Genomic DNA, 26,438 nt, shown 5'->3' on the forward strand with positions numbered 1-26,438 from the left:
AGCCACTGCACAACCTTTCTGCGCCAGAGATAGAGCAAAAGACAAAACGTCCGATAGATGAGCTTGTAAAGGATCAATCTGCCTCTCTCCACACCACGCAACAAATTTAGACCACCTATTAGCGTAGATAGATTTAGTGGAGTGTCGCCTGGCCGCTAATATAACATCCACTACCTCAGGCGGGAGAGAGAAGGAACTCAGGTTGCCCCGTTCAATCTCCAGGCATGTAGGTGCAGACTCTGGAGGTTGGGGTGTAGAACCTGCCCCTGCGACTGCGAGAGGAGGTCTGCCCTGAAAGGGAGACGGAGCGGCGGGCACGTTGAGAGTTGGAGAAGGTCGGAGTACCACACCCTCCTTGGCCAATCCGGAGCTATTACGATTACTAGAGCCCGGTCTTGGCGAATCTTCCTCAATACTCGAGGAATCAAGGGTATGGGAGGAAACGCGTAAAGCAACTGGCCGCACCAGGTCATTTGAAACGCGTCCCCCAATGCTTCCTGCATCGGATACTGAAGGCTGCAGAACAACGGACAATGCGCGTTCTCTCGAGTGGCGAACAGATCTACCCGAGGAAACCCCCACTTCTGGAAGATTAAACGGACTTGATCTGGATGGAGACGCCACTCGTGGTCTGCCGAGAAGTGGCGACTGAGACTGTCCGCACGCACGTTCAAGACTCCGGCCAGATGGTTTGCTATCAAGCAAATCCGATGGTCCTTTGCCCAGGACCATAGTCGAAGAGCTTCTCTGCAGAGAAGGTACGACCCCACTCCTCCCTGCTTGTTTATGTACCACATCGTGGTAGTATTGTCCGTTAGGACCTGTACCGACTGACCACGAAGGGAAGGGAGGAAGGCCTTGAGAGCCAGACGTACAGCCCGTAACTCTAACAGATTGATGTGAAAAATCTGTTCCTCTGGAGACCAAAGACCTTTGATCTCCAGATCCCCCAGATGAGCTCCCCACCCTAGAGTGGAAGCATCCGTTATGACTGTGGCCACTGGTGGCGACTGCTGGAACGGTTTTCCTTGTGAAAGATTGTTGCTTGCAATCCACCACTTCAAATCCACAGCAGCATCTCTGGAGATCTTGACAGTACCCTCTAGATCCCCTCTGTGTTGAGACCACTGCCTTCGGAGGCACCACTGAAGAGCCCTCATGTGCCAGCGAGCATGCGTGACCAACAGAATGCAGGAGGCAAAAAGACCGAGCAGACGAAGGACCTTGAGGACTGGAACTACCGCTCCGTTTCGAAACATTGGAACCAAATCCTGAATATCTTGAATCCGCTGAGGCGGAGGAAAGGCCCGACCCAATGTCGTATCCAGTACTGCCCCTATGAACAGGAGGCGCTGAGAGGGCTCCAGGTGAGATTTGGGCTCGTTCACCGAAAAGCCCAGGTCGAACAACAACTGGGTTGTTGACTGCAGATGACGCAACACAAGCTCCGGGGACTTGGCTTTGATCAACCAATCGTCCAAGTAAGGGAATACTGCTATCCCCTTCCTTCTGAGCTCTGCCGCAACCACCGACATCACCTTCGTGAAGACTCGAGGTGCTGAAGTAAGACCAAACGGAAGGACCGCAAACTGGTAATGTTGCGATCCCACCACAAACCGGAGATACTTCCTGTGTGACTTGAGTATCGGGATATGAAAGTAAGCATCCTGCAAGTCGACAGACACCATCCAGTCTTCCATGTTCAACGCCAAAAGCACCTGTGCTAGGGTCAGCATCTTGAACTTTTCCTGCTTGAGGAACCAATTCAAGATCCTCAGGTCCAGAATTGGTCTCAAACGACCATCCTTCTTGGGAATCAGGAAATACCTTGAGTAAACTCCTTGACCCCTTTCCTGCTCCGGGACCAACTCCACCGCGCCCTTTAAAAGGAGGACTTCCACCTCCTGTTCTAGCAACAGGAGGTGTTCTTGTGAACAATACGAAGGGCGGGGCGGGATGAGGGGCGGAAACTCCCGAAAGGGAAGGATGTAGCCTTTTCCCACAACACTGAGAACCCAAGTGTCCGACGTAACAGTCTCCCATTTGGTGAGAAAATGCTGTAATCTTCCCCCTACAGGAGAGGAGTGAGTGGGAAATGGTGGAAGCCTAAGGCTGCTTCCCCTGCTGCACCCCGCCAGAGGATGAGGAAGAGGCAGAGTGCTGCTGAGAGGCTCCCCTGGTGCGGACCCTACCCCTCCCCCTAAAAGATCTATAGGGGTGGGAAGAGGCAGGTTGCTGATATCTTCCCCGAAAGGAAGAGGAGGAAGAGCCACGCCCAAATCCACGAAACCTCCTGAAGAATCTGGAAGAGGCCGTGGAAGAAGGAGCTTGGAGTCCCAACGACTTAGCCGTGGCCCTGCTCTCCTTAAAACGTTCCAAGGCCGAATCAGCCTTAGCCCCAAACAGTTTGTCCCCATCAAACGGGAGATCCAACAATGTGGACTGTACATCTGCCGAAAAGCCCGAGTTACGTAGCCAGGCCTGTCTCCTTTCCACCACAGTTGTGCCCATTGCTCTGGCTACCGAGTCGGTGGTATCCAGTCCCGTCTGGATAATTTGGGTCGCAGCAGCCTGGGCGTCAGAGACAAGATCCAAAAGACCCTGGGGAAGCTCTGTAAACGAAGAGGAGATGTCATCCATCAGAGCATGAATATACCTCCCCAGGATACAGGTCGCATTAGTGGCTTTTAACGCCAGACTGCAGGACGAAAAAATCTTCTTCGACTGCGCCTCTAGCTTTTTTGAGTCTCTGTCCCCAGGCACCGTCGGGAAAGAACCAGGCGCTGATTTGGACGAACAGGAGGCCTGCACAACCAAGCTCTCCGGCGTAGGGTGCCTAGATAGGAAACCAGGATCAGTTGGAGCCGTCCGATACCTCCTGGCCACGGCTCTGTGAACTGCTGGGGAAGATGCCGGCTTCTTCCACACCTCTAAAACCGGATCCAGCAGAGCGTCATTAAAAGGTAATAGAGGCTCCGCCGCGGCTGAGGCCGGATGCAACACCTCTGTCAAAAGGTTTTGTTTCGCCTCCACCACCGGCAAAGGCAGGTCCAAAAAACTAGCTGCCTTCCGTACCACTGTATGAAAGGAAGCAGCTTCCTCGGTATATTCCCCCGGGGACGAAAGGTCCCACTCAGGGGAAGTGTCCAGCCCACTGGCCGACTCCAGTCCACGCAGCCCATCACCCGAGTCCTCTAGCTCTCCTTCCTCTAGGGCTCGTTGGTACTCCTGCTCCTCTAGTACCCGGAGAGCACGCCTCCTTGAATGCAGTCGTTGCTCAATCCGCGGAGTCGACAACACCTCCGCCGAAGTCGGAGATCGGCGCCGATCTTCCGAAGCCACCGACGCCGCATCCGGCGCCACAGGTAACTTCGGCGCCGACTGAAGAGCAGATGAAACGGATGGACCCACCGGAGTCACAGGCCGAAATCTCGACGTCGACGGGATGGAAATCCCTGGGGCCAATCCCTCCGAAGCCATCGGAGCGGCCACCGGCGCCGACACTGGCGCCGAGCCCACGTTCCCAAACGGGAGAAAGGGCATAAAGGGTGCCGGCCGAAGAGGCGCAGGATCACCCAAAGAAAAGGCCAAAGGCCCAGCCGGAGCACCCCCTGGAGCCATCTGTTGGAAGATGGCATACATCGCATTCAAGAATGCGGAACTATCGGCTCCAGGGGTGGGAAAAGCCGGATACTGGGGTGCCTGACTCGGAGGCGACCCCGACGTCGGCCTCGGCGTCTGCGCCGGAGAAAACACCTGAGGCTCCAATACCTCAATCACCGACGCCTGTCCAGGCGAAGTTGGAGACGTCGGAGAGAGCAACGGCGTCGAAGGATGCGGCGTCACCGTGGGGCTGACCTCCCATGTCCTCCGGCGCCGATCCGGAGACCTGGAACGAGCCTCCCTTGAATGACGCCGAGATTCTCTACGGCGCCGGGAGTCTCGATGACGCCGATGTCTTGGAGAAGACTTTTTCTTGTGATGCTTCTCCTTTGACTTGGCCATAAACAGCTTCGCCTCGCGTTCTTTAATGGCCTTCGGATTCATGTGCTGACACGAATCACAAGTCGAGACGTCGTGGTCGGAGCTCAAACACCAAAGGCAATCGGAATGAGGATCCGTCACCGACATCTTGCCTCCACACTCACGACAAGGCTTAAATCCAGACTTTCTCTGCGACATTATTTCCACAGAGAAAGAGTACGCAGCAAGATATACACTGTAACCGCAAGAGTAACAGTTGCTCCCTCGAAGATAACCGTTTCGAATGCACGGAAAAAAGGGAACTGACGTCCGCACGTCGTCGAGGACCTCTTATTGCCTGTATGACGTCAGACGGCGTCGCGTGCGAGACAGTGACGTCCTCGTCGACGTGCAGAGACTAGTAAGAAGATTTCCGTAGAATGCTGGCGCCATGGGAGTATTCATGAGGTGAGGAATCCACAGGTAGTTGTATCCATCAGAAACAAACTGCTTCTATTTAAGATTATGAGTATTGTTTGTGCTATCTGCTCTAGACAAAATGTCCCTGCGTTCTCTTGTGTTCAAGTGTGCAAAGTCACTGAATTCAACAGCCAAGCTGACATGTGTGAGGAATTTGGGTCCAGATGAAGTACTTGGCCTTCATTCATCATCAGCAGAGACGGAAGTGGTCGTAAATAGATGTGCTTTCTCTCTGATAGGAGAAGTAGTTTTGTAACCCAGTGTCGCTTTGCCATCTCTCAGGTATAAGAATTATCCTGCAAGGTTCCGCCATCATCTTTCTGAGAAGTCTTGTCATTAAGGTAACTGGAGAAAAAGTGTAGGCAAAGATTCCTAATCATGCTATCGGAAAGGCATTCCCTCAAGATGCTTGTTGTGGATGCCAGCTTGCGTAGAATTGACATTTGCGATTTTGGGAACAGGTCTAGATTTGGTGTGCCCCATTGGAAAAAGGTTCCTTCAAAATGTCATGATTGATTTCCCATTTGTGGCAGTTTTATTTTAAAATCACAACAGAGAGTACGGGGTTCATTAAAGAGGGATAAATCAATGGTGTATCAATTGCAGCACCAGATCCTTCGTGATCCTCTGTTAGAGGTGAGGTATCAGTTAATAAGGTGCTGTGGAGAGTCTGGGGGACACGGTGGGGAGTTTCCTTTACGGACTAGGTGGTCTCACACACTATATAGTGGCATGCTTCATCATATGACCACCTAGCCCCACCCAGGTAGGACAGTGCCACCTGGGCGGAGTCAACCTCACTGTTAAAGGAACAGGAGGGAGTGCGTAAATTACATCTGGTTCTGGAACTAGAGAGATCCAGCTAAACTAAGGAATAAAAACACCTAAACAGATACCTGTGTGATTATTGAATAAAGGTTCTGTTTGATGTGGTTAAAAAAGTGGAGATTGGGACACCTCTGTGAGAACAAGGACTCACAGGGTCACCTATCTATGAGGAAGGAGCCGACATGTTTCTGCCCTCAGTATTGAGCTCAGGAAAGTCTTGGGGCATTCATCAGGGCGAAGGATCCCTGCTAATCAAGCTCAGAGTATGAATAAGTGCTGTGAAATTTATACAAAAATATATAGTGGGGGGCCTACCTTGCCCGGGAGCTACCTGGGAGGGGGCCTGCTGGAGATAAAACAGACCGACAATGAGAATAACACTGTGACACAGCAATACACAGCAAACCACAGCACATGTGAAGCATAAAATCATGCAGCAGACAGAATTACTGGGTGCACATGGCATACATCATGTAATATATGGGCAACAAATCACAACTAAGTGGAGGACAATAAAATGGGGACGGAGAGAATTAACTTCTTACCCTGTCCCTAAAGGCTATTGGCCTCTGATGTCCTCGAGAGGGAGTGCCCCTTTATTTGTCAGACACTAAGGTTCAGGAGAAGGAGAAAGGGAAAAAAAACAGGTGAGGGTAACAACATACAGGAAAAGAAAGGTGGGGGGAACAAAAGGGGGGTGGCCTCTAGGAACTGGAGCTAAAACGCTCACAGATCAAAACCATCCTACACGGAGCTGTCCTAACGGAATACCTCCGTAGTAACACAGCACCGAACGGGCTACTGGTTACCAACGAACCACTTATATTTCTAGACAATCTCGAGTTTAGGAAATATTGGGCCCTTATAGCGTGGAGATGTACACGTGATTGGCTTATACTAATTATCAAAACAGCCACTAGGTTATCTGAAGCGCTTTTGATTCAGATCAAAACCAGTGAAAATGACTTGAAGTCAGGTTTGAGCATACTCTCCTTTAAAAAGAAACTGGAGGAGGTGAACAGGAACATGAACGAATACAAAGAATACCTGACCCAGCAGAAAAAAGCAAAATTTCAAAAAGACCTCAACAGGTTCTCCTTAGAAAAAGTGTATCCCTACACTAAACCCGATTACGTAGCGAAAACCTCCAACAACACGTCTGAGGCATCCTCAGGCAGCAATTCCAGCTCAGACAATGAGAGCAACTCTTCAGGGAACACACGGCAACGCCGAGGACGACGTGGGCAACGCCGGGGTAGATGGAACTACCCACCTATGCCACCCCCTTGCCCTCCGTATTTCAATCAGCAATGGGGCTGGCCTAACCAATATGGACCTCCTATGCAATACCAAGCACCTTTCCTGCAGCACCCTACCCAATGGTCCTTCCCTGACCCACCGCCTCCTTTTTTAGATAGAGGCCACGGGAGGGGAAAAGGGAGAAGGAAAGAAGTGCAGTGGCGCCCAAAAGAGGACACCATGGAGAACCAGACGCACAGAGAAGCCACCCCAGGGACAAGCAAGACGCAATAAAAAAAGATTCAGACAATAAGATCAACATCATAAATCTGAGTAACCGGATACTGAGCGAATCAGAAACCCGAGCATTAAGTAAAGGTCTCAACTTTGTTCCTACCCCACAAATTGATCTGTTCAAAACCAGAACAGAATTAGCGGGTCTGTTCCGCAAGATTCGCCTCAAAACCTTCTTCCTTGGCAAAGAGTATGAGACCCCCGAACAGAACACAGGACTGCGTCCTAAGTCTGTCTTTTGCTCAACAGCAGGGCAAATGCCCCCTGAGGTCTCGGCATTCGAGAAATCAGTGTCCCTTAAGATTAATGGCCTCACAAAGACATCTAACAGAGTATTCCACAACATGAGTAAGAATGACCTCGAGGCCCTTACATGTCTGACATCCGATCCGAGCATCATTATAAAACCAGCCGATAAAGGCGGAGCAACGGTGATTCTCCCACAAACAATGTACAGAGAGGAGTGTGAGCGACTCTTGGGTAACACCAAACACTACAAACGTCTTGCCCGGGACCCCACCCCTGATATCCAAGAAGAAATCTCCTTCTTGGTAGCTAAAGGCATGGAGAACAATTGGCTCACTGAACACGAGGGAGCCTTCCTAATACAGACTAACCCTAAGATCCCTTATTTCTACATTCTGCCAAAGGTACATAAAGATAAGATTTCCCCCACCTGGCAGACCTATAGTATCCGGGATAGGCTCAGCACTAGAGCCACTGTCGAAGTTTGTTGATTTCTTCTTGCAACCATTAGTGAGAAGAATCCCTACTTACCTAAAGGACACCACCGATGTCATATTACTACTGGAATCCATTTCTTTTGACAAAACTAAGGAACTCCTGATTACTCTAGACGTGGAATCCCTATATACTAACATCCCCCAGGAGGCCACACTGGAAGTAATCAGTAACCTTTTAGAAACAAGCATGGGTGAATCTATAACCCCATCTGAATTCATACTGGACCTAGCGCACCTTGCACTTACGAGGAACTACTTCAAGTTTGAAGATAGCTTCTTCCTACAAACGCAAGGGACTTCAATGGGCAGTACCTTTGCCCCCAGTTTGGCATGCCTATACGTCGACAACTTTGAGAGACTTGTGGTCCTCCATGATGACAACCCTTACCGAGACCAGATAAAACTCTGGAAGCGATATATTGACGACGTCCTGATGGTGTGGACTGGAAGTAAGGAAGAGGCCCTTGCTTTTGCTGGTTGGCTCAATGGGGCCAACCCCTTCCTCACTTTCACCATGACCATAGGTGGTAACAAACTACCTTTTCTTGACCTTCTCATCCATGAGCATGATGGTGGCTTGGCAACAGAAGTATACTATAAACCCACGGACCACAACAATCTGCTTCAATACCAGAGCTTTCATCCACGAGCTCTGACGGATAACCTCCCTGTGGGGCAGTTCCTACGACTGAGACGGAACTGCTAGTCTGTAGCTGATTACCGCAAACATGCTGACAAACTTGCCACCAAATTACAAACAAGGAACTATCCCACACACCTTGTCAACAGGGCGCGCAAAAGAGCACGCAACAACAACAGGGACCAACTACTGCAGCCCCGGGCAGTTAAACCAGACCTAGAGAAGATCGTGTGTGTCACTACTTTCAGCCCCTTATCCAATAAGATTCAGAAGATTATCAAAGATGACTGGAAGATTCTCACATCAGGTGGCTTACCCTTCAACCCGCCCCTACATGCTTACAAGAGAGCGACTAACATACGTGACATAGTGGTCCACACTAGACCTAAAGAAAAGCCCCGTTCCAGACAGACTACGCTCTGGCATATCCCTCCTCCAGCAGGCCACTACCCCTGTGGCAATTGCAGTGTGTGTCGTCTAACCAGTAAGTCCACCACCATCAACCTCGACCTCAAAACCCCATGGGTACAAAAATCCCTTACGAACTGTAACAGCAAGAATGTGGTTTATCTAATCAAATGTCCCTGCCTACTCAAATACGTGGGGATGACCACCAGAAAGATCAGCACGAGGATCTGTGAACACAGAGGCACGATACGGTGTAAACGCGACACCACTAAACTAACCAGCCACTTCCTGCTGAAAAATCAATCTTCGGATGATATGTTCTGGACAGTTCGAGCAACTTCCCCCGTCAACCCCCAACGTGTCAAATAAACTGTTTGGGGCCGAACAACGCTGGGTGTGGAGGTTGCACACTGATACCGCTGGTCTGAACGATGAGATAACCTGGTTTTCTCTCCAATATTAGACTATCCACTGGTAGTCTACCAAACATTATCGGCCTTCTTAACTCCCTTGCCTCCTCCCTTTGCACTGACTTTCTGTGCCCTTCAGTGTCCCGCACCCATCTACCTTCCCTGCACATTTCACCTCTTTCTTCCTGTCCTTTACTTATTTTTCCCCCCTACCCTCATTCTTTTCTTCCTCCTGTCGCTCGTGTCTCCCTCTGAGTCCTCCTTCCCTCCCTCCCTCCCCTCTTTCTATCCATCTTTTCTCCTTTCTGCCTACAGCCCACTTTTCTTTTCCTTCCCCTCCACCCCACTGTGCCTCCACTCCCCCTTTCCCGCCTGTCACCTCTTCCTCTACTTTTCACCGCTCCCTCCCTTCCTTCCTGTCCTTCTCCGTTTTTCTTTCTTTCCTTCTGCCCCCTGTTTTTTCTCCCGTCCTTCCTTTACTCTCTCCTTTTCTTTCCCTTCATTCCCCTATAAACCCTTCCCCCCTTTCTTCCCTTGGCAGCCTCCGCCGCCCCCCTTCGGCATCCTCTTTTTTTCCCTCCCTTTTTTTGACCTCTCGGCCTCTCCGTTAGGCCACGGAACACCGGGCAAACAGCCCCCCGGCCGTCGGGGAACTACGTCTCCCGGCAGGCTCAGCAGCGGCCGCATCACTTCGTGACGCGGTCCCTGCGTTAGGGCAGTTCCCACGAGCCAGCTGACTGGTGGGGTTTCTCCACTGACCTCCGCAATCGTTTCCAGGCCCCACGTCTCCCGGATGTTGGGGCTCGGGTAATACAACGATCCAGAGGCCGTACTTCTGGTTTCTTAACCCATTCCACGCCCGGACCCCGGGCAGCGGCAGTGATTGCCTCCACCTGATCGTAATGTTCTCTGGCAAGTACCATTATATAAACCGCCTCTCCCAGGCCACTCCATCCAAGCGGTCCTGAGAGAGGACAACATAGGCGTACAGTGAGCGGCCCACCTTGGATGCAGTGAGTGACCCGGCCTCTTCTGGACTACACAGATAAGATGCCATCAACTTTTCCTCGTCTCCTTTATTTTTCCCTCTTTTCTTTCTCCAACGTATCTCCTTCTTTTCTTCTCTCTCTCTTTTTTAGTCTATTAATTTTTCCTGTCTCCCCTGTACCCCACTCTCCCCACTTTTCTCTTCCTTATTCTCTCTTCCATCTTTTCCTCTCCATTGCTCTTTCCTCCCGTTTTCTTCTTTCTTCTTCTTTCTTCTTTTTCCACCTATCTTTTTGGGCTAGTCGCCTTCCATGTTTTGGATCCAAGCAGGTGCCCTTTTCACTTAGGGGCCTTGCCCTTGCGTTCCTAGAGGCCGCCCCCCTTTTGTCCCCCCCCCCTTTCTTTTCCTGTATGTTGTTACCCTCACCTGTTTTTTTCCCCTTTCTCCCTCTCCTGAACCTTAGTGTCTGACAAATAAGAGGGCACTCCCTCTCGAGGACATCAGAGGCCAATAGCCTTTAGGGACAGGGTAAGAAGTTCATTCTCTCCGTCCCCATTTTATTGTCCTCCACTTAGTTGTGATTTGTTGCCCATATATTACATGATGTATGCCATGTGCACCCAGTAATTCTGTCTGCTGCATGATTTTATGCTTCACGTGTACTGTGGTTTGCTGTGTATTGCTGTGCCACAGTGTTATTCTCATGGTCGGTCTGTTTTATCTCCATCAGGCCCCCTCCCAGGTAGCTCCTGCGCAAGGTAGGCCCCCCCACTATATATTTTTGTATAAATTTCACAGCACTTATTCCTACTCTGAGCATGATTAGCAGGAATCCTTCGCCCTGATGAATGCCCCAAGACTTTCCTGAGCTCAATACTGAGGGCAGAAACATGTCGGCTCCTTCCTCATAGATAGGTGACCCTGTGAGTCCTTGTTCTCACAGAGGTGTCCCAATCTCCACTTTTTTAACCACATCAAACAGAACCTTTATTAAATAATCACACAGGTATCTGTTTAGGTGTTTTTATTCCTTAGTTTAGCTGGATCCCTCTATTTCCAGAACCAGATTTAATTTACGCACTCCCTCCTGTTCCTTTAACAGTGAGGTTGAGTCCGCCCAGGTGGCACTGTCCTACCTGGGTGGGGCTAGGTGGTCATTTGATGAAGCATGCCACTATATAGTGTGTGAGACCACTTAGTCCGTAAAGGAAACTCCCCACCGTGTCCCCCAGACTCTCCACAGCACCTTATTAACTGATACCTCACCTCTAACAGAGGATCACGAGGGATCTGGTGCTGCAATTGATACACCATTGATTTATCCCTCTTTAATGAACCCCGTACTCTCTGTTGTGATTTTGTAGTGATTTTGGGAGCTGAGTACGGTTGTGTTCTTCCTTTGCCTTCCCCCTGCTCCCTCATACTCTCTCGTTGTGATTTGGCAGTTTTATTTTACCCTGCTCACAGTGTCTGCTATAACATTCAGGCCTGTGGAGAGAGAGCTGTTCGTATCTCTGATGTGACACGAATAATATCATCGAAAGATCCTTGTTTTTAGATCCCCCGTTTGTCTAGCAATTCTTGTGGTTGTCGTATTTGAAGGTGCCAGAATGGTACCAAAGAACTGCACGAGTGTTCGAAATAGAGTCTCTAGTTGGCAGTTGTTTGCACCCTGTCCAAGTAGGGACACTCACCCTAGTCCCGGTAAGGGAGTCACAGCTAAAATACCACCTGCTCACCCCTTGGTAGCTTGGCACAAGCAGTCTGCTTATCTCAGAGGCAATCTGTGTTTGTACACACACAGTAACCTACTGAGGACACCACAAAAGTACTTAACAACAGTTTAGAAATAATAGCCAATATTTATCTGAGTAAAAGACGACCAAAATGACAAAAAAACAACATGCACAAGTAAAGATATGAATTTTCAGAGATTAAAACCGAACGCTCAGAAACACAATTGTTCCAACTGGAGCTATCATGGCATCTTGACGGATTCACTTTCAACAGTCTGACACCACTTGTGAGGGAGTGCAGGCTGGTCACAGAGTCGCATGGACACCGGGGACAGTAACTTGGAAAACGATGAGGAAACAAAGACATTTTTCGGAGTCGGGGAGGCGAGGTGTCACTGGAGCCGGTGTAGCATTGGTTCCTTACTGCTAGGCAGGGGAGGTGGAGTGTCGGTTTATTACGGTTGTAGTGGAGGTGATGCAGCGTTGGTGGCGAGGTGGTGGTTCCCAATTACAAGGCAGGGTCAAAGAATCCAGCAAGTCAAGATGCAAGGCGTCTAGTTTGCTGTGTATCGATACACCATGGGGCAACAGGTTCTGCTGCGGAGTCGGGTGTCACAGATGTCTGTGAAACGTCGCTCAGGACTCACACTGTAGTTGCACTTCGGAGGTGCTGAGGCGTTGTCGGGCCTGTGTTGCAGACTGCAGTCACTGCACTCAGCAAGACCACTGCTCCAGTGCAGGCGGCAGTGTGGAGTTAGAAAGTGGCACAGGTTGCGATGTCGCTCTGGAGTCGATGTGCTTAGTTTCTTCTAGGTTGCACCAGAGATCACTTCCAAGGGCCGAGGAACTGGATTTGGCACAGTTTGGAAAGTCAAGACTCTCAGCAAGAGAGCCCACGCAACGGTAGGTGAAGTCTTTGATGGCCCTGGGACTCAACAGGAGGCAAGTTAAGTTCAAGCCCTTGGAGAACCTTGGAAAGCAGGCTGTAGAAAGCAAAGTCCAGTCCTTTCACTCCCAGGACAGGAGCCACAAGCAGCAGGCCAGCACAACAAAGCAACAGGTAGAGCAGCAGTCCCTCGTACAGCACCCAGCTCTACTTCCTGGCTGATTGCCCTCAGTTCAGAAGTGTTCTAATTTTGTGGGGCAAAAGGTCAAATACTTATACCCATTTTTCTCTCTGAAGTAGGCACACTTCAAGGAGAAGCCTTTGTAGTGCACAAGGTCCCGCCTTTCCTGCCCTGGCCACAGACATACTACAGGATGTTGGAGACTGTTCTGTGTGAGGACAGGCACAGCCCTGTTCAGGTGCAAGTGTCAGCTCCTCCCACCACTCTAGCTCAGGAAGACCCATCAGCCTGGTAATGGCTCATCAGGATATGCAGGGCACACCTCAGCTCCCTTTGTGTGACTGTCTAGAGTGAACGCACAAACAGCACACTGTCATCCAGACCCAGACATGTATTCAGCAGACGGGCAGAGGCACAGAATGATTAAGCAAGAAAATGCCATCTTTCTAAAAGTCGCATTTTCAAACTTACAATTCAAAAACCAACTTCACCAAAAGATGTATTTTTAAATTGTAAGAGACCCTAAACTCCAGATCTCTATCTACTGCCATTTGGGAAATTACACTTAAAAAATATTTCAAAGCAATCCCCATGTTACCCTATGGGAGAGATAGGCCTTGCAATAGTGAAAACCGAATCTAGCAGCATTTTACTACCAGAACATGTAAAACACACTAGTACATGTCCTACCTTTTAAATACACTGCACCCTGCTCATGGGTTTGCCTTTGGCCTACTTTAGTAAAAGGGAGGGTTTGGGCGTTAGCAAGAGGCTGCACTTGTCAGGTCAAAATGGCAGTCTAGAATTGCACACACACAGACAGTGCAGTGGCAGGTCTGAGACATTTACAGCGCTACTCATGTGGGTGGCACAATCAGCGCTGCAGGCCCACCAGTAGTATTTGATTTACAGGCCCTGGGGGCACACAGTGCACTTTACTAGGGACCTATTAGTAAATCGAATATGTTAATCATTGGGAAAACAATCACCAATAACATTTACACTGGGAGCACTTGCACCCTAGCACTGGGTAGCAGTGGTATAGTGCACAGACTCCTAAAGCCAGCAAAAACTAAATTCGGCACAGGACAAAAACGGGAGGTCAGAAGCAAAAGGTTTGGGAATAACCCTGAAAAAGGGCCATTTCCAACAATGAGGATATCATCCCTAACATGTACTTGAATAGGTGAACTGAAAGAATAGGCAAACAAAGTGATTTTTTTCCCCCCTAAGATAACGCGGGCCAAGCGCATTAATTTTGTTCATCATTTTGCTGTTGGACAGGCCTGGTTCTTCATTGTATATGGAGTAGATCCCAGGAACGTTATTTTTGTGGATGGTTGAAGAACTAACTTCTGTGATTTCAACGTAAGCACTTAACTTGTTGAAGAGATGTAGCTATGCCTTGGTTGACCTTTTTGCCGCTTATTGAGAATGCGCCTTGACCAACCAGTTGTCGAGGTATCAGAAGACAGAGTTCTTCCTCTCTCAGGAATGCAGTTACTGGAGCCAGGCACTTTTTGAAAATACGGGAAGCTGATTTGAGGCCAAATGGGAGAACTTTGAACTGATAACAGCTGCAGGCCACTGTAAACCTACACATTTTCGATGGTGTGGGTGAACTGGAATATGGAAAAAAGCATCTTGTAGATCGAATGGTAATAATCTCCATGGTTCATAAGTTGAAGGATTTCATAAACTGTAACCATTCAAGATGTTTGCTTTCTTAGGTGTTTGTTCACGTTTCACAAATCCAGGATCGGTCTCTATGCCCCGGACTTCTTTCTGACCAAGAAGAAACGGGAGTAAAAACCTTGTCCTTTCTTGTTTCTTGTCTCATTTCTATGGCTCCTTTGCTGAGCATGGTCCAGACCTCCAACTTCAAAAGGTGCAGATGCTTTTACGGTGACTTTAGGGTTAGAATCGGAGGTGGTTTTTGAATGAATTCCATTAAATATCCAAATGTGATGATGTCCAAGATCCATTAGTCTGTTTGTCCTTTCGGATAGGTGATTGGAGATTTTTCCTCCAAGGCATTGAAGCGGAGATGAAACTATAGCAGGTGCATCTCTTCTGTAACTGTTTTCTCCCTGCATCCTTGCCCTGCAAGCCTTGTTTTCTTCTCAGAGTTTGCCTTGCATAGGCTGCTGACAGAGGTTGCTGCTGTTGAAACTGTTTTAAAAACTGCTGTGATACAGGTTGGTATGTTGGATACCTGTATGTTTGATAGCCTCAACACGAGAACTGCTCTCTTCCTTGTTGTAGGAAAGTGCCTCTCTTGACACGCTCATCCTCCCCTACACCCCCAACCATCCCCTCCCCACAGATTTTTGTGCAATTTTGACAAAGTGCAATGGGTCTCTGCTACATAGGTCCCCAGTGCCAGAACTCTCTCCCTAAAACTGCACAATTGTTTTTCCCAACTGGCAAACCTTTAGCTACCACTATGCGTCTCTAGTAAGTGGTACCCCTGGTACCAAGGGCATGGTGTACTAAAGGAAAGCCCCTGGTGGCTGCAGCGCAAATTGTGCCACCCTCAGGGACCCACCCACGAAGTGCACACAGTGTTGCATTCACAGACTGCGTGTCTTGGTGGAGAACTAAAATGAAAACACAACATGGCACCCAGCTTGTGTGCCCTGTCCCCTTTGCACTGCATGCAATATATGTAAGTCACCCCTCTAGCAGCCCTTCGAGCCCTAAAGAGAGGGTGCATTCTATTACATGCGAGGGCATACATGCCCCTGCTATGTCTTTGTCGATTAGTAAACATAGCAAGTGAACACGGAAGCCATTTTAAGTACATGTGCTGGACATTGGTCATTACGAGTGCCGCAGCTACAGGCTGGCTTTACTGACAACAGGGATGTTTGGTATCAAACATGTCGTATTAATAAACCCTCACTGAATCCAGTGATGGATTTATTAATACATGCACTCAGAGGGCACCTTAGAGGTGGCCCCTGAAAGACCTACCAACTCCTTGTGCAGGCACTGACTGGTCCAAACCAGTACAGCCACCTTGAGACAGACTTCTGGCCCCCTGGGGTGAGAGCCAATGCTTTTGAGGGCGCAGAACAAAGACCGGCTCTGGGCAGGAGTGTCCTCCTATCCTAAGGAGGATGGATATTCCAGGGCAGAGAGCGTCAAAGGTCTTACCGTCCTTGAAATGCGACCCAGGCCTCTCCAAAATTAGGAGGAGTGCCCACTTTATGCCAGTCCCCCCACTAGGGTGGGCAAGCTGAAAAGGACACTACTGGTTACATTTCTCCATTTTGCGTGGAAAGTGGTAGGGCTAAGCCACTTCCCAAAGGGCGTGGTTATAGGAAGGGTGTAGTCACCCTAAAGGTGAGAAGCCCATTGGCTAGCACCTGGCACTCCCTGTAATGTCCCTAAATTCAGTACTTAGGTGGCACCCCTGAACCCTAGAATCAGATTCCGGTTGGCCTAAGAAGAGCTGGACAACACAAACGTCGCCACAGCAGAGAAGATTAAAGACACCAACTAGCTTGACGCCAGACCTACTGGCCTGTCTGCAGCCTTCAGAGAATCTGCACCCAGTAGACACTGTCCTGAAGCCCAGCAATCACCAAAACTTTGGGAGGACTGTCTTCCATCGATAAAGACCAAGAACTCCCGTGGACAGCAGACCTGTCCAAAAGTAACCATCTCTAAAGAAAAAGTCTGCCTAAGGAATCGCTAAATCGCCACCTGGAACCACTTCTGCACCCAATGGCCCTGGCCTTCCCCGTGCTTCTGACCAAGAGTCCACCGCGGGCTGACCCCTGCCGGACTTCACAGCGATGCCTGCAGCCTAAATCCAGACCCCCCCCCCCCTGGTAAGCTGTTTCAGACACCAAAAGACACCCCTGCACCCAGAGCCCCTCGGCATTGGAGAGCTGAACCGTCAGTGTCCCTACGACCCCTGGCATCTCTACTTACCTGGGCAGCTGTGGGTTGACCTCTCCCGGCCTCCTGGCTAGAGCCTGCAGCCTGTTTCTGAAAGGGACCTCCTCCACTAAATAACACTGGGCGCCTGACTCTGTGCTGCACTCCTCACCCGGCCGCCCACGTGCAGATAAGGGTGTAAGTTTGTTGCTGCCCTGTGGCCCCCTAAGTACTTAACTAAACTCCAGGAGATCGACCCCTGACCCCGCTTTACTCACCTGTAAGCAGCATGATAACCCCTGTCTCCATTGGATAGCACTGGGCACCCAACACTGTGTTGGCACTCTGCACCCGGCCGCCCCTCTGGGTGTCAGTCTGGTGCTGCCTTGTGAAGACTGGGATTGTAAGTCATGTACTTACCTGCAAAACTGCATTCTTGTTTTCCTCCCATAGGTTAACAGTGAAGACTCTGAAAATTGCACTGTGTTGACTTTTGAAACAGCAAAGTATTTTTAATTTAAATAAAACTGCTTAGCCTTTAACCAAGCTCTTTGGTTGAAAGCATATATAAAAGCATCAGTTGCTTTTCTAAACTGGTCTTGGATTTATTCTTTGACTGTGAGTTTCATTCATTGCCTCTGTGAGTACAACAAATGCTTAACACGACTCCTTGATAAGCTTAACTGCTCGCCCACACTACCACAAAAGAGCACTAGACTTATCTAGTTCTGCCTCTGCAAACCTTTGGGGATCCACAAGACTATGCACAGTGTACTTCATTTTAGTGCACTATATAGAGAGCCAGCTTCCTACTTTTGTGTTCAATGAAAAGGAAGTTTCCTGTATTGCAGAGTACCCAGGGATTTTGCTATGTCCATATCAGTTTACATGGCTGTAAAACTTCGTCAATATGTTTTCCAAACAGAGCTTCACTATTGTATATTAGAAATAAAATTTTGCTTTGCACTTCTAGTCCGAAAGAAGTGGCCTTCAACCACCCTTGCCTCCTTAGGACTGCTGCTCCTGTAGTTGTATTAACCCTATGGACACAACGTCCATGGCACAGTCAGTGACTTCTGAGGAGGCTTGCTCTCCCCTCTTGCAGGATTTTGTTGGCTCCTGACTTAGGACCGTATATAGATCACCTGCCAGATGATGTTATGTCTGACCACATATGCTGATCATAGCGTCCAAGTATCTCCACAGAATTAGCTGCCCTCATGGTTAATGCTGACAGAGGAAAAACTTTCTAAAGTTGTCCAAGCGCTTTACCTCTTTAACAGGTGGTGCTGATGGGTTTTTCTGAATGGCACTGGGCCACCTGCGTTATCACGGAGTTAGTCCTCTGGTGTCACATGAGGCAAGCTGAGGACTGTTAGGGATCTTTATATATTTTGTCAAGATGTGGCAATACTGCAGCTACTGTTGCTGGATTTTTCATGGTCTTAATACCTTCCTGCCATTTATAATGTACAATCAAAATAGACGTTAATGTCTTGCATGGTGTTTCCTTAAAATCAAAGAAGAAAGTCTCTTTCATCATCATAAGGTCAAATCTTTTTGCTGCACTTTCTTGGAGATTATGAAAACCTGAGATGATGGAGCTGATTCACTGTTAACGTCTCTTAATTCTCCATTTTTTTTTTTCCTTTGAAGACATACTATCATCCACTGGATTTTGTTTTTTTAATTGCGGCATATGCCTTTGAGAAGTGGCTGTTGGTATACTATGTCGGGGTTTGTGGAGTTGAAGGCTGCTTTTGCACAGGTTGTGGAGGCACTGTAACCTGTCTGGGTGAGACTGATGCAGGTGGAAATATTTAATGGTAGTCTCTGAGCATCATTCGTAAGTTCGTAATTAGTGCTTTAGGTTCACATACCATGTATTCTTGATACTGTTTTTGCGGATATGATTGAAATCGATCCACCCAATTCAGTCCCTCTTGTTGTGGAAGATGATATTCTTGATCAGAGTACTCCTCCCCTTCTTTCTCTTCACCCTGCTGGTACTTAATGTGCAGCTCAGATGGACTATGTTCCACACCAAATGGACCTTCATCGTCTAACTCGTCTTCATCTAGAAGATGTCTAGGGGGTACTGGGAGATGTGTACTCAGGCATAAGAAAAACAGTTTTCTCCACTTCCTTTTGATTTACCATTGCTGATGGTGTCAAACGATAATCTTATAAACTTAGTAGATGGTATCGTTTTTAATTGCCAATGGTTTTGCCACAGAGGAAGCAGAGACTACTTTGAATGTCAACGGTATTATCGCCGTCAACAGCAAATTAATGATCACAATAGTCACTGGCATTGTAGTTGATGCCACCAATGGTGTAGACGCCGACTTCTCCGACGATGGTGCGTGCGTCGATATCTCAGTCGGCGGTGCTGACAAAGGTTTTTGGAAGTATGAAGAACCTGAGAGGATGATGTAGTAGGTTCTGACATTGATATGTCTGCTTTGTCTGAGGAGATGTCATGCCTCTTCTGATATGAGAATGTTTGTTAGAGGGGTTTCGTTGCTTAGAAGTCCCATGGTGAGTCTTTTTAGAAGACTTTTTTGGGGGGGTACTGAGGTGACTGAACGTCTGACCTTTACCTTTTACGCACCTTCTTGGCAGATGAGGAAGGGTACTCACTATCCTCACCAGAAAATTGGTTCTCCTTGGCTTATAGTTTTTGAAGCCATATTAATCTCTGCTCTCTCCCCTTCAAAGTTTTTCTCCAAAAGGTATGATACATTTTGCAATCTTTTACCTTGTGAGAAGGGTAGAGACAGCACATGCAGTCCTTATGCTGATCTACAGGATGCTACCCCTTTTCCCCCACAGGCTCCACATGATATAAAAAGACCTTTTTCTGCCAGATCTGACATTGTAGGTAGTCAGATTTGTTCAGCAGATGATAATTGGTGATAATATACGAAGAAGCAACTTTTTCAAATTCAGACATAAGGTGAACTGAGCAGAGGTAAGGGGAGACTCACTCACACGATGCGCAGTAAAACAAATCTGAACGACAGAAGCCTCTGATGGGGGTGTTCTAGAGGGTGCTGAAAGCTGACTGTTTGGAGTTTGGTTTCTATTAAAAGATAAGCATATGTTACTAAAGCAAAGGCTTTATAGTCTTTCCAGGCTATGTTTAACATTACACTGCTATTCTAGTTGTAGCGTGGGACTCCCACTTCAATGACTGGGAATGATTTAAGCATGTTAATCTATGAAAGATCCAATACTGGAGAATTTCCATTCATTCTTTAATTCTTGGGTTGGTGTTTGTTGGGAGTTTAATTAATAATTCCGCAGCATCTACATCATATTTGCCAACAGACACGACTCAGGCAGGACATTTTTGATTGATTTTTTAAGCAAAAAATGGCTTTATTTTATCTGTCTCCTCCCTGAAATTGCCTCCGTTTCAAAAGAAGTCAAAGGAAAAACTACATTCCCCCATTTTTTTGGGGGGTGCAAAATATCTTGTTTTCCTGGTGCAAAATGCCAGCATGTATGCTACATTTTTAAACAAGGAAAGGGAGACCAAAGATCTCTTCAGCAATAACCAGATTTATCCAGTTACAAAACACAATCCATTACTGTAAAAATACTTAACAACATAAAGTTCTAAAAAGATGAGAACGATATGCTGGAATACTGTCATAGCAGGCTTCCAGGCAATCAATTAATTGGCGGTCTTTTGAAGCCCTCTTAAACATATGAGGAGCAGCAAAGGACCATGAGCTCCAAGATATCTTCTGCCAACAACAAACAAGACCTTGGAAGCCACCTCACACTGCACAGAGGGAACACAATTCATCTTCCAACAAGTTTGAGACAAGTAATATTTTGCAGATAAAAATACAAAGAAGATATAGCTCTGAATGCATGAGGTCAGATGTTCCAGTCACATGAACATGTTGAAAGGAAGCCAGAGTTCCAGACCAGAAGACCTTTTTAAAGCGCTTACAGACTTCTATCAGAGGAAAAGTGAAGCTTGTACTGTTTGCTAGGTGGCGAATGAATGTAGCTTTATAAGTGTATTAAGTTTTTTCACCATCATGTAAAGGCTGAAAAGGATAGAAATAGTTTTCCACGCGTTCCATTCTCATTATACTCCTATTTGGTAATCATTTCACCTAAAACTGTCCAATTACTCAAACGTTCCTTACCTTCTCCCTGCGTCCAGCACAGTACTGGATCCAGTCCAGGTACACATTGCAGAAGGAGGAAAGTGTGACGCCAGCCATGCGGTGGTCATAGTCTTCATCGATGTTCAGGTTGAAGGTGGGGTCGCTATCTGTATAGTTGGGAACTGTGCAGGGCCGAAGAGCGTCCTGAATCCCCTCGCTGGCCAGCCATCCTTCCAGCTTGGGGGAACGAGTAACATAGTAGATGATGCTCTGGGGAAAAAAGAACCAGCATGTGTAAGAATGGTGCTTTTAGGAAGGGGCAGAATTAACACAAGCTTAGTTTGTTGTGCAAATGTTGCTGGGGTAAGTAGAGAGATATGGAAGCCTATGCACACATTGCATTTTGAAGCATGTAAAGTAGTGATACAGTTGTATAACTCATGTACCACAAAATGCTATTCCCAAACAGGAGCTGAAGACTCCAACTCTCCTAGCTTTTCTGTATAAAGGTCTGTGCTGTGGCGGCAGAGATCTCCGCACACGTAGGTAAACATTTGATAAGTAATTATCAGAGAGACATGCCAGAATGGCTGCAAAATAGGGAATACTTACTTCTAAATGGGAGGGGCTTAAGGAAATTTAGGAAGAGTTTAGGGAAGGGTATGCACACACAAATACACCCGCATATGAATAAGACCATTGCTATTCATAAACTACAATTTTAAAGTTACTACAGCCTTAAAAGTGCCAAACACAGTGTACATGTATTTCCACCCAGCCCCTAAGTAAGCAAAGCACCACACATGGCCAGTCACAGGTACTGCATGACATACCCATAGAACACAACAGAGGAAGGGAAAAAAAAAAACACCTCATAGGAACTCATGTTTAACAATTATAAACAAGAATTGACAAGCCAATAGGTCTCACCTATAAGAACTATTGACTTGGTACAGGCAGAAGCACACAGGCGAGAGATAGCTACAAGTGTGGGTGGGCGGAAGACAGAGCAAGGGAGAAGTACACAACCAGACAGCTGGAAAACACATGTATTCTTGGGGTGTTTGAGGAAAAAGAAAGTCACTAACAGTGAGCATGGGAAACACAGAATATATGTTACTTACCTGTAACTTTAGTTCTCCAGTACTCATTGAACTGCTTTTCTAGAGGTACCGTGGGACTCCCATCTCAATGATAGGGAATGATTCAAGCATGTGAATCTATGAGAGATCCAATACGGGAGTAAGCCAGCCAATCAATGGAAGGCAAAGAGACTATGCTCCATGGGAGGAACACAAGATGTACAGGGATGAAACAAGGAACGCCATTCAAGAGGAAGCAAGCAAAAAATATATATGTATATAAATATAAGAATACAACCAATTTCTGGAGCCTGTGGTGCTGTCTCTTTCGTATGTGGACGGGGGAGGGGGGGCCTTAGTGTGTGTGAGTGAGTGAGAGAGAGAGAGAAAAAAAAAAAAACTACCACCACTCGCCAGTAGATAAAAGGCATTTTTTGATTTGCCTGTATCTTTGGCATTGTTTTAAGGAATCTTCACAAAATTTTCCCAAAAAAATGTGCCCAAGAATATTGTTGTGCATGTGAAGTTTCAGGGTGATCCATCATGCTACGCCTCTGAATAAAGCAGGGGGGTGTTAAAAAAAAAGTGCATTTACCATTTTAGTGCCCATAGAGATTTTAGACATGGCTACAGTCCGAACTGCTGGACGCAACTATAACTCGTGCTATCGCCATGCACTGCCAATTACCCCACATATTGCAACACTCATGACATCTTTGATAACATCACTGATAATATAAATGGAATATTTGGAGTAAAACTGTTGAAGACTGTGCATGTCGAAGGTGCAAGTTATAGTTACCTTACGGCACGAGTTCTAGTTACTTGAAATAACTCAAACTCTAACTGCTGAATTTCTATGGTTTTGTACGATTGAAATGTGATTTATTCGCAAGCTCAGATATACAAATTTTGATTTTTTTTTTTTTTAACTTCTTGTAAACTGCTGAACGGATTTACACCAAATAACCAAAAGCATAATCTGCGTACTGACAGCTAGCTTTTTGCCACATTTGGTCTAATTTTGTCCAGCTGTTCGGACTGTAGTCGTATCTAAAGGTTTCATGGGAATTAACATGGAAAAAGCAACTTTTTTGCCCACTTCCATTTTTTTCCCCTCGGTCCCCGCTTGATGGATCACCCCAAAACTTTCCATGCGCAACACATCGTACTCCCCATGTAAATTAGGCCACATTCATAAATTAAACAGTAGACCCCAAATTAGGTATTGCAGTCGATGAACTTTTTTATCTTGTGTTTCTTAGCTGAGTTGTACTGAAAATTTGCAACTTTATCTTTAGCATAGCAACAAAGATTACAATTGACTGCACTTGTAAAAACCACTGGGTGGCTTTGGCAACCGAGTCTCAGTTCCTAAAGGTGATGTATAACCATGACACAGTGTTGCCCTCAAAGTATCACTGCTACTATATGTAGTAGCTGGTCTAGCAGCTCCTGTATGATAAAGGGTATTATTTGCTTGCAGAAGCTTCCAATGTCTATGCATAATTTTTAGAATTTGAGCACTCAGTCACTCTAGGGGGTGATAAGAGTTCCTTGTGTTTCCTAGCTCGTTCCTTATAACATTAGTAAGTAGGGTCTCCTGTCTGACCCTCTAGATCCTGTATCTTTGTTGCATATTCAACAATTTAACTTTTCTCCCGCGTATTTTCGGGCCAATTTAATAACAGACTTGTCAGGTTTTGGTGATTTGCTAGCATATTCTATGTGGTCTGTTCTTTAAAGTTTCAATTTTTACAGTTACTTTTCTGAAACATTAACTAACGCTCAGCGCCCCAGACCAAGCTGAGGTGTCAAACACATTTTATTTCACGTTTTAACTGTCATACATATACTTTACGTCTCTTGTATGATACCATCTTGTTTTGCATAGCATACCCCGTACAGCCTGGAATTTATTTAGACAGTGTGATTCTTTTTACTATTAAGGATCAACATGCGGTCATTCAATCAATCAGTTTTTGTAAAGCGCAGCTACTCACCCATAAGGGTCTCAAGGCACGGGGGATGGGGCAAGAGGGGAGGGGGCCTCATCCGAAGAGCCACGTCTTGAAGTTCTTCCTAAGGAAGGTGAGCGACAGGCTTTGTCTGAGGTGCAGGGGGATTTGTTTCAGCTCTTTGCTGCGATGTAGGTGAAGGATCGTCCTACGGCAGTGGTTTTATGAAAGGGAAGGATGGTGACATGCAGTGTAATTTTATGAATCATACATTCTCCAGTGTTACTGTACAGGTATAGTTATTTTGTGCTTTGATGAATACATATTGGCCCTCATTACAACCCTAGCGGTCGGTTAGAAAGTGGCAGTAATACCACCAACAGGAAGGCGATAATTACCGCCTAATTATGACCATGGCATTGAGAACTCAGATAGACAGACACTTTACCACACCAACCGGAGGGCGGAAACAACAGCCCCCATGGCGGTAGCCGCCTACAGCCAGGCGGAAGCCAATGTCCCGGCCACCGTATTAAGACCCTGCAATCCGCCACCTTTTCCGGGGCGGTACCAACGACATCAAAAGCCTGGCAGAAACAGACCTCAGAAGGGAAAGGACTCACCTTTGGAAACACAGGGAACAACCATGCCGCCATGGAGCCCAAGCTGCATGTCTTCCCAATGATTTTCTACGTGCTGCTCCACCACGAACACCAACAACGGTGAAGATGATGACAGTGAGTACAGCAGCCTAGCACCCGGGGGTGGGGGAAGAGAGTGTGACACACACAACACCCCACCCCCAACACCATACACACAATCAGCTGCAGTAATAAAACATATATACCCCGTACCTCGGATGAATAATGCAAGGACAACAGGAATTTACCAAAGTGAGTGTAAAAAGATCAACACAGTAGAAATAAGAAAATGCAACGTAACTGGTATATACAAAGGGAAAGTTCAAGGGACACTGCCCAGTCCTCAGTGTGTGTGGGCCACAGGCGAAAGTCCAAGGCCCCACTACTTGTCACCTGCAGCAACACAGAGAGAACACAGCAGGGGCATAATTTGGAAAATAGGCAGGCACCTCAGGGGGGCTGAGGGCACCTCAGCCGGCAGATGAAACAAGACCACTGGTACTGGAGGGGGCAGCATGCCCTGTGCTTGGTCCTGGGAAGCATAAGGCCACAGTCTCTCAGGTGGGTGACTTGACCACATGCCCTGGAGGGGGCAACATGTCCATTGCTCTGTCCTGGGGAGTAAAAGGCCACAGTCTCTCAAGTGGGTGTCTTACCCACTGGTTCTAGAGGGGACATTGTGCCCTGTGCTCTTGATCCTGGGAAGGCTGGGGCTGGTGGGTGTCTTACCCACTGGTTCTGGAGGGGGCATCGTGCCCTGTGCTCTTGATCGTGGGGAGTGCAAGGTCACAGTCTCTCAGGTGGGTGTCATACCCACAGGATTTGCAGTAGGGCAGGCCGCACAGCAGCCCATGGACGCAAGACTACATACCGTCGGCCAGTGGTCACGGCTGCTCAGTGGTGGTGGTGCTGCTGCTGCTTGTGGGGGAGGCTACAGCCCATCCCCTGCAGCCTTGGGCGGCTGCCCACTGGTGGTGGTGGTGGTGCTGCTGCTGCTTGTGGAGGGAGGCTCCAGCCCGTCCCCTGCAGCCTCGGACGGCTGCACAACCATGGTTGGTGGTGGGGTCTCCATCTAAGTCCCTGCACCAGGCCCCATGTCCTTGTCTGCTGGGGCTGGCTCGTTGCCCTTCCTGGCAGCAGCTGGGGCTGGCTCGTTGCCCTTCCTGGCAGCAGCTGGGGCTGGCTCCTTCGACTTCTGGGCCACAGCTGGGGCAGGCACCCTTTCCTTGAGGCTGCCTGATGCAGGCTCCTTCACCCTCTGGACATGTGCCCTGGATCCTTTCCCACCACGAGTGGGTGTGGAGACTACTGGGCCTGTGGACTGATTGGCTGAGTGCTTGCCTGGGTTTTTGCCCCCCTGGCCATACGAGAAGGACAGAGGGTAGGGAAGAGGTCAATGGTGGAAAGGAAAAGCTGCTTAGGGACATTGGAGCAGATAGAGGGAGAAGATTTGGGAGTGGAGGAAGAGGGAGTGGTTGTAGGAGGGGTCTGATTTTGGGTGCAGGTGCATGGGCTGGATGCTGTTGTGAGGTGGATGGCTGTTGGGTGTCTAACTTGCGTTTGTGTACCCTGGAGGGGCAGACACAGTGGGAGAGGACACAGGGGACATGTGCATGGCTGTTGTGGAGGTGTCTGCCAGTGGGATGGTGTTCTGCCAGTTGTGGTGGTGATGCTGGTAGTGGATGAGGATGCAGTGCATGCAGGTGTGAGAGTAGACTGAACTGGGAGGGAGGCGGTGGAGGAGGAGAAGGAGGTGGTAGAGAAGGAGGAGGAGGAGGACACAGTGGAAATTGTGTATGTTGGTATGTCTGCATCAGGATGGTGTTTGTGTGAGTGCCTGTGGGATGATGTGTGGTATTTATGTTTGCTTGTGCCACTCGTGTGTGTTCTTGTATGCAGGCTCGTCTGCCTGTGTGCTTGGGATAGGTTGGGATTGAAAGGAA

The 26,438-nt window shown here is 47.9% G+C and overlaps 1 protein-coding gene across 3 annotated transcripts in view; it reads right to left on the reverse strand.

Moving 5' to 3' along the window:
* Positions 1–26,438, reverse strand: part of PCNX3 (pecanex 3) — a 707,803-nt gene that overhangs the window by 172,778 nt on the left and 508,587 nt on the right. For all 3 annotated transcript variants that reach the window (XM_069207883.1, XM_069207884.1, XM_069207882.1), the window contains one exon: positions 20,854–21,084. In XM_069207883.1, the coding sequence (XP_069063984.1) occupies positions 20,854–21,084 (231 nt within the window). The remainder of the gene's footprint in view (positions 1–20,853; positions 21,085–26,438) is intronic.

This window comes from Pleurodeles waltl, chromosome 9 (assembly GCF_031143425.1).
Source record: "Pleurodeles waltl isolate 20211129_DDA chromosome 9, aPleWal1.hap1.20221129, whole genome shotgun sequence".
NCBI classification, from domain to species: domain Eukaryota; kingdom Metazoa; phylum Chordata; class Amphibia; order Caudata; family Salamandridae; genus Pleurodeles; species Pleurodeles waltl.